Genomic DNA, 9,064 nt, shown 5'->3' with positions numbered 1-9,064 from the left:
TTAGTCAAACTTACACTTCCTCAGACCAGGTTTTAACCACTGTTCACCACTATGGTCCACCCTGGAGAACAAAATGCAAAAACAATGATTGTCTATCCAACTTTCAACGCGTATTAAATGTTGAACATGAACTGTACAATGTTTAATTTAATATAGTCATTTATATAGTATTGCTTTGAGTTTTTAATTTTTTTTTTTTAAAAAAAAGATAAATGGACAGCTTTTATATTTGGGAAACTTTTCATAGCTCGAGAAAACAGAGGGTATCAGAAAACTTCACAAAGCCTTTTATTAAATGAAAGGTTTCAACAAGCGCTAGATAAAAGAGCTTATCGAGATAAACAGAATCCAAGGGGAATTACCAAATAACTGTCCAGATGTATGGTTAATTCAATAAGCTAGAAATGAAGATTGGGGCCTCTCCTCCTCCACAGCCTGTGCTTCCTAGTGTGGTGTGATGCAAAATATGTTGATGAGTCTACTCATTCACTGGGGACATTTGTCACTCAAGGGAAAATACTTTGTGTGTTCATTACCTGAGAGTTTCAAGTGTGGAGAGCGGGTCTCTCAGTCTAGCCGATAGCAGCCTCACTCCAAAGTCTCCTAGATGGTTGTAGCTCAGGTCCAACTCTGTCAGATGGTAGGGGTTGCCCCTCATAGCTGAGGCCAAAGCAACACAACCTTCCGCTGTGATCATACAACCTGAGAGCCTGGTTTAGACGATATTAACACAAAATGTAAATATTAATAAAAATTAAGTGACATAAACAGAAAACAGGCTTTAATTGATCCAAAATTAGCTGTAATCTGACCTGAGAATTTTCAGTTTGCAATGTGGACTTTCCAGCCCAGTACACAGCTGCTTCGCTCCTAAATCCTGCAGTTTGTTGTTACTCAGGTCTAGCTCAGTCAGCCTACAGGACTGGGAGCGGAGAACTGATGACAAAGCTTTACAGCTTCTTTCTGAGAGATTACAACAGCTGAGCCTGAGAAAGATTTAAGAATGAAAGCCAAAAAAAAAAAAAAAAAAAAGGCTATTGCTCAGATAGTAGAATTGAATGTCCACTGATCACAGGATTAGTGGTTTGATCCAATATTTCTTCGATCTGTCTTGGACAAGACATTGAACTGTAAGGCCACTTTGCATGGCACCTTGACTGCCAGGGGTTTTTCAATGGACGAATAACACATGCAGTTCAAACCTCTTCATGGAACATAGGTAAAGTTAAAAGGGTCATTTGCAAATAATTAAACTCCGACTTTTTATTGAAATGTATACAAAGGCAATATGTCACCTGTTTAAACTGAGGGAAATTGAGCAGTAAACAATCTATCCATCTGTTTTACATCATATCTTATCTTACCATATTTATGGGGATCTCAGTTTAATTTAAATCATTTTTGAACATAAGAACATGTTTATAGAACACTTTGATTTGCATTTATGGAAGACGACAATGTTCTTTAAAGTGTCTGTGAGACCCTCCAATGATTTATTTTAACAAAAGGTTCTTTTGCTTAGATGATCCTTGTTTCCTGCATTTCACTGGATTCTGTGAACAATTAAATTTCCAAATTATCTGCAGTTATGCAATGAGAAAGATTTTTAAATTATTGAACTACACTGAACAAAAATATAAACGCAACACTTTTGTTTTTGCTCCCATTCCCCATGGGATGGACGTAGAGACCTAAAATTCATTCCAGATACACAATATAACCATCCCTCCCAAACAGTGGTCACAAATCAGTCCAAATGTGTGGTAGTGGGCACATCTGCTATATTGAGATAATCCATCCCACCTCACAGGTGTGCCACATCAGGATGCTCTTCTGACATCATGAGTAGTGCACAGGTGTACCTCAGACTGCCCACAACAAAAGGCCACCCTGGAATGTGCAGTTTTGTCTCACAGCAAAATGCCACAGATGCCACAAGCAATGAGGGAGCGTGCAATTGGCATGCTGACAGCAGGAATGTCAACCAGATCTGTCGCCCGTGCATTGAATGTTCATTTCTCAACCATAAGCCGTCTCCACAGGCGTTTCAGAGAATGTGGCAGCACATCCAACCGGCCTCACAACCGCAGACCTCGTGTAACCACACCAGCCCAGGACCTCCACATCCAGCAGGTTCACCTCCAAGATCGTCTGAGACCAGCCACCCAGACAGCTGCTGGAACAATTGGTTTGCACAACCAAACAATTTCTGCACAAACTGTCAGAAACCGTCTCAGGGACGCTCAACTGCATGCCCGTCGTCCTCATTGGGGTCTTGACCTGACTCCAGCTCGTCGCCGTAACAGACTTGTGTGGGCAAATGCTCACATTCGATGGCGTCTGGCACGTTGGAGAGGTGTGCGCTTCACGGATGAATCATGGTTCACATTGTTCAGGGCAGATGGCAGCTGAGAATGTCCCAGTTCTTGCATGGCCAGCATACTCACCGGACATGTCACCCATTGAGCATGTTCGGGATGTGCTTGACCGGCGTATACGACAGCGTGTACCAGTTCCCACGAATATCCAACAACCTCGCACAGCCATTGAAGTGGAGTGGACCAACATTCCACAGGCCACAATTGACAATCTGATAGACTCCATGCAACGATGTGTTGCACTGCATGAGGCAAATGGTGGTCACACCAGATACTGACCGGTTCTGGGTCCCCAGACCCCCAATAGCGCAAAAAACTGCACATTCCAGGGTGGCCTTTTGTTGTGGGCAGTCTGAGGTACACCTGTGCACTACTCATGATGTCAGATCAGCATCCTGATGTGGCACACCTGTGAGGTGGGATGGATTATCTCAATATAGCAGATGTGTCCACTACCACACATTTGGACTGATTTGTGACCACTGTTTGGGAGGGATGGTTATATTGTGTATCTGGAATGAATTTTAGGTCTCTACGTCCATCCCATGGGGAATGGGAGCAAAAACAAAAGTGTTGCGTTTATATTTTTGTTCAGTGTATTTGTCCTCCCCGTTTTTATTTTAAAAAGTTTCAGTTTATTTGTCATGCTCTTTTAATACCCTGCATAAAAAGAACATTAGTCGTTTTAGGTTTTAGATTGCCCAGTCTTTTTTTTCTTCTTTTGTTTTTTGCCTTGATGCGTTACTGATATTAAATACAAAATGAAAACCTTTCAAACAGTGATTTTAATATTAGTACCATTTTCAATGACTATTGTAATAATTCTGTGTTTAGGTTTTCTTTTATTTCTACTTTATACTGCACAAACATTTCTATACATGGGTTTGTAGATGTCTTGTACTCACAGAGCTTTGTTGGAGGCTTTGACCACTGGCAGCAGCCTCAGAAGAGCCTCCTCTGAAGAAGAGTATTTTTTCAGGTCAAATCCATCCAGATCTTCTTCTGATGACAGTAAGATGAAGACCACAGCTGACCACTGAGATGGAGACAGTTCATTTGTAGAAAGACTACCATATCTTATGGACTGTTGGATCTCCTCCACTAGAGAACGATCCTTCAGTTCATTCAGACAATGGAACAGATTAATGCTTTTCTCTGCAGAAAGATTCTCACTGATCATCTTCTTGATGTACTGGGCTGTGTCCTGTGAGTTACTTCCCGTCTGTGTCAGCAAGCCTCGTAGGAGAGTCTGATTGGTCTGCAGTGAAAGACCCAGGAGGAAGCGGAGGAACAAGTCCAGGTGTCCATTTGGACTCTCCAAGGCCTTATCCACAGCACTCTGGTAGAGATATTTTAGTTCATGTATTTCTGTAAACACTTCAGGCGAATAAGATGTTGCCTGTTGATCTTCCAGCAGGTTGACTCCAGAGTTGATGAAGGTCAGATGGACATGAAGAGCAGCCAGAAACTCCTGAACACTCAGATGGATGAAGCAGAACGCCTTGTCCTGGTACAGTCCTCTCTCTTCTTTAAAGATCTGTGTGAACACTCCTGAGTACAATGAGGCTGCTCTGATGTCAATACCACACTCTGTCAGGTCTGATTCATAGAAGATCAGATTTCCTTTCTGCAGCTGATCAAAAGCCAGTTTTCCCAGAGATTCAATAATCTTCCTGCTCTCTAGACTCCAGTGTGGATCTGTCTCAGCTCCTCCATCATACTTGACCATCTTCACTTTGGTTTGAAGCACCAGGAAGTGGATGTACATCTCAGTCAGGGTCTTGGGCAACTCACCTTCCTCACTGGTTTTCAGCACATCCTCCAGAACTGTAGCAGTGATCCAGCAGAAAACTGGGATGTGGCACATGATGTGGAGGCTTCGTGATGACTTGATGTGGGAGAAGATCTTGGTTACCTGCTTCTTATCTCTGAATCTCTTCCTGAAATACTCCTCCTTCTGTGGGTTAGTGAACCCTCTGACCTCTGTCACCATGTCAACACATGAAGGAGGGATCTGATTGGCCGCTGCAGGTCGTGTGGTTATCCAGATGCGGGCAGAAGGAAGCAGTTTCCCCCTGATGAGGTTTATCAGCAGCACATCCACTGAGGTGGACTCTGTAACATCAGTCAAAATTGTAGTTTTGTGGAAGTCCAGAGGAAGTCGACACTCATCCAGACCATCAAAGATGAACACAACCTGGAAGTCTTCAAAGCTGCAGATTCCTGCTTCTTTGGTTTCAGTAAAGAAGTGATGAACAAGTTCCACCAAGCTGAACTTTTCCTTTTTCAGCACATTCAACTCTCTGAAAGTGAATGGAAACATGAAATTGATGTCCTGGTTGGCTTTGTCTTCAGCCCAGTCCAAAGTGAACTTCTGTGTTAGGACTGTTTTCCCAATGCCAGCCACTCCCTTTGTCAGCACTGTTCTGATTGGTTCATCTCTTCCAGGTGAGACTGTAAAGATGTCTTCTTGTCTGATTGCAGTTTCTGGTCTGTTTGGTTTCCTGGATGCTGTTTCAGTCTGTCTGACCTCATGTTCATCATTCACATCTGAAGTCCCTCCCTCTGTGATGTAGAGCTCTGTGTAGATCTGATTCAGAAGGGTTGGGTTTCCTGCTTTAGCGATCCCCTCAAACACACACTGGAACTTCCTCTTTAGGCGAGTCTTGTGTTTTTGGCGAAACTCTGCAGCATCAGGGTTTCCTAAATGAACAAATAAGAAACATATCACAGTTTTGATCATTTTTCTAGCGTATATGCATGTTTGTGAAAGACCAGAATTTTAAAACCTGCAACATCAAAGCTTTTTTTAAATTTTCTTGTGCATACATGAAAAGTTAGATACAGCAAGAGCAGCAACAAGACACCCCGTAACAGCCACACCGCATATCAGGCACTAAAAGCTTCAAGTAGAACATATAAGAAAATGTTTGGACAGCTTTTATTGCAGTAAGATTTGTTGTATATGCAGTCCAAATGTTTGTTCATAGTAAAGGCAATGTTTGTTTTATTCCAATATAATATAATTTATTTTATTATATGTGTGCTGGGAACGTCTAGCAGAGGCCCCAGTCCGCGAGATCTTCAACGCACACCTCCGGCAGAGCTTCAACAGCATTCCGAGGGAGACTGGGGACATTGAGTTCGAATGGACCATGTTCAGCGTCTCCATTGCCGAAGCTGCTGCATTGAGCTGCGGCCGCAAGGTGGTTGGTGCCTGCCGTGGTGGTAATCCCCGAACCAAATGGTGGACACCAGAGGTGAAGGGAGCCACCAGGCTGAAGAAGGAGTCCTATCGTGCTTGGTTAGCCTGTGGGACTCCGGAGGCAGCCGACAGGTATCGACAGGCCAAGCGGAATGCGGCTCGGGCAGTGGCTGAAGCAAAAACTCGGGTGTGGGAGGAGTTCGGAGAGGCCATGGAAAAAGACTTTCGGACTGCCTCGAAGAGATTCTGGCAAACCGTCAGACGTCTCAGGAGGGGAAAGCGGTGCTCTGCCTGCACTGTGTATAGTGCTGGCGGAGCGCTGCTGACGTCGACTGAGAAAATTGTCAGGCGGTGGAAGGAATACTTCGAGGACCTCCTTAATCCCACTGACACGTCTTCCGAGGAGGAAGCAGAGTCTGGGGATGAGGGGAATGACCCGCCAATTTCCGGGGCTGAGGTCACTGAGGCAGTTAAACAACTCCTTGGTGGCAGAGCCCCTGGTGTTGATGAGGTCCGCCCCGAGTTCCTGAAGGCTCTGGACGTTGTAGGGCTGTCCTGGTTGACACGCCTCTGCAATGTTGCGTGGAGATCAGGGGCAGTACCTGTGGACTGGCAGACCGGGGTGGTGGTCCCCATCTTTAAGAAGGGGGACCGGAGGGTGTGTTCCAACTACAGGGGGATCACACTCCTCAGCCTCCCTGGGAAAGTCTATGCCAGGGTGCTGGAAAGGAGAGTTCGTCCGTTAGTCGAACCTTGGATACAGGAGGAACAATGCGGTTTTCGTCCTGGTCGCGGAACACTGGACCAGCTCTTTATCCTCTCCAGGATACTTGAGGGTGCATGGGAGTTTGCCCAACCAGTCTACATGTGTTTTGTGGACTTGGAGAAGGCATTCGACCGTGTCCCTCGGGGTGTCCTGTGGGAGGTGTTGCGGGAATATGGGGTGTCTGGCCCATTGCTACGGGCCATTCGATCCCTATACAACCGTTGCAAGAGCTTGGTTCGCATTGCCGGCAATAAGTCGGACTCGTTCCCGGTGGGTGATGGGCTCCGCCAGGGCTGCCCTTTGTCTCCGGTTCTGTTCATAATTTTTATGGACAGAATTTCTAGGCGCAGCCAAGTGGCGGAGGGCTTTCGCTTTGGTGGCCTCAGAATCTCATCTCTGATTTTTGCAGATGATGTGGTTCTGTTGGCTTCATCGGGTGAGGGCCTCCAGCTCGCACTGGAACGGTTCGCAGCCGAGTGTGAAGCAGCGGGAATGAGGATCAGCACCTCCAAATCTGAGGCCATGGTTCTCAGCCGGAAAAGGGTGGAGTGCCCACTCCGGGTCGGGGATGAGTTCCTGCCCCAAGTGGAGGAGTTCAAGTATCTTGGGGTCTTGTTCGCGAGTGATGGGAGAAGGGAGCCGGAGATCGACAGACGGATTGGGGCTACAGCTGCAGTAATGCGGACGCTGCACCGGTCCGTCGTGGTGAAGAGGGAGCTGAGTGTAAAAGCGAAGCTCTCAATTTACCGGTCGATCTACGTCCCTACCCTCACCTATAGCCACGAGCTGTGGGTAGTGACCGAAAGAACGAGATCGCGGATACAAGCGGCAGAAATGAGCTTCCTCCGAAGGGTGGCTGGCCTCTCCCTTAGAAATAGGGTGAGAAGTTCGGCCATCCAGGAGGGGCTCAGAGTAGAGCCGCTGCTGCTCCACATCGAAAGGAGCCAGCTGAGGTGGTTCGGGCATCTGACAAGGATGCCCCCTGGGCGCCTCCTGGGTGAGGTGTTCCAGGCATGTCCCACTGGGAGGAGGCCCCGGGGCAGACCCAGGACATGCTGGAGAGATTATATCTCTCGGCTGGCCTGGGAACGCCTTGGTGTTCCCCTGGATAAGCTGGAGGAGGTGGCTGGGGAGAGGGAGGTCTGGGCCTCTTTGCTTAGGCTGCTGCCCCCGTGACCTGGCCTCGGATAAAGCGGATGAAGATGGATGGATGGAAGTTACAACTATTTTACTAAATGTTGTAAAAAATTACTCGAAAAAACATGTTTTTGTAAGTTTTAGAGCTAAATGTGGATAAATGTTGCCGTTAATTTCGGCATGTTTCAGTTTACAAACGGCGCCCCACAATAGTCAACCTTATTCTTACAGAGATGTGATTATTTTATGGATAATTAAAGTCAGTCATACATCCACAAACACAACAACTGCTCGGTTTGCAGTCCTGAATATCACGGCACAAGCAGGATTCACTGCACTGTTAATGTTCGCTATGTTATATTGCTGCCTCTGTTCGGTGGTGTCAAGCCAAACAGACTTTAACGTGTGTTTGAACGAGCTGACGGTTCACTCGTTAAGCTGAAAGAAAGATGCTTTAATCACAGGAGTCACACATGTGTCCACTGTACCATCTGGGAACTCTTCTTGTTTAGCACTTGTAATAACACAAACACTAAATCCTCCTTCTCTTGTGCTGTTTTGTAGCAGTGTATACACCTGAGACTGTCAGCTGTCTGTCTGTCCTGCACTTTCTCTCTGTTTCTTTCTCTCTGATTGTGTAATAAAAGTATGAACATGTATTTATAAGTTACACTTGTGTTTGAATCCTGCAGCTCATCGCACATTTGATTTCCATGTGTGACAACTGCAAGTGTCCAGAGTGAGGACAGAGTGAGGGACCCACTGCTGCACATCATCTGTGAGGCTTTGCACCCCTGATGATCCACCAGGACAAACTCAGCAGTGTGTGAGGAAGAGGAGGAGGAAGAGCCAGCAGCAGCTGACAGATGGAGAGAATAGACAGACTGTTCCCTGTTTGTGAAGGACTGCTAGAAAAGTTTAACATAACTAATTGTCTGGCCTGAATCAGTCTTATTAGGTAATGTTTAAATAATTTTATCATTCCAGTGTTTTCAGTGTGGGAGAAAGTACTCAGGGCCTTCAAGTTACACACTATGAAAGGCAGCAACAAGTTTAATACTCAGAAACCTAAAGTATGTATCAGCAGCAGAATGGACCTAAAAATAAATGTTTGTTTCAGTTCTATGAAGCTTTGAGTATTTTGGATTAGTAGTACTGCTGTGTTTGTCGCATCATATTGCTGTAATTGTTTATATGCTTTATATATTCTGAGGTAAGTTGATCTATAGTGTTACATCATATTTTATAAGGATGTTATGTGTTTGTATACTTTCTGCCCAGTTTGACCCATTTAGCAGAATTCAGCCTGTTTAAGGCTCTGATATCTGTTCTGTATGACTTAAAGCAGTTATGACATGGTCTGATTTTCTCACCCAATAAAGGAATATTTCATATATCAGTCTACTCTTCATTCTATCAGAAACAGTTATCACAGCTCGTACATTTGCTTTTTACACATATATGTAAGCATTGAGCCAAATGTAATAATGCCAACATACTGAAGGAACAACATTTGTCTCTTATATATGATACATCTATATATACACTGTCAAAGATACTTGAGTGTCTTTGAGTGAA

At 45.2% G+C, this 9,064-nt stretch overlaps 1 protein-coding gene across 1 annotated transcript; it reads right to left on the bottom strand.

Annotated features, from left to right (window-relative positions):
- On the bottom strand, window positions 1-5,121 carry LOC309689836 (protein NLRC3-like; the record flags this gene model as incomplete). The annotated part of the gene is made up of 4 exons (XM_082506499.1): window positions 1-61; window positions 537-710; window positions 813-963; window positions 3,552-5,121. The coding sequence occupies 4 exons, from the start codon at window positions 5,119-5,121 to the stop codon at window positions 1-3; spliced, it is 1,956 nt and encodes a 651-aa protein (XP_082362625.1).
- Window positions 5,122-9,064: the final 3,943 nt, after the last annotated feature.

This window comes from Aulonocara stuartgranti (genome assembly GCF_965226115.1).
Source record: "Aulonocara stuartgranti genome assembly, chromosome: 15".
NCBI lineage: Eukaryota > Metazoa > Chordata > Actinopteri > Cichliformes > Cichlidae > Aulonocara > Aulonocara stuartgranti.
The sequence above is the reverse complement of the archived record's forward strand: the minus strand, read 5'-3'. Positions and strand labels throughout refer to the sequence as shown.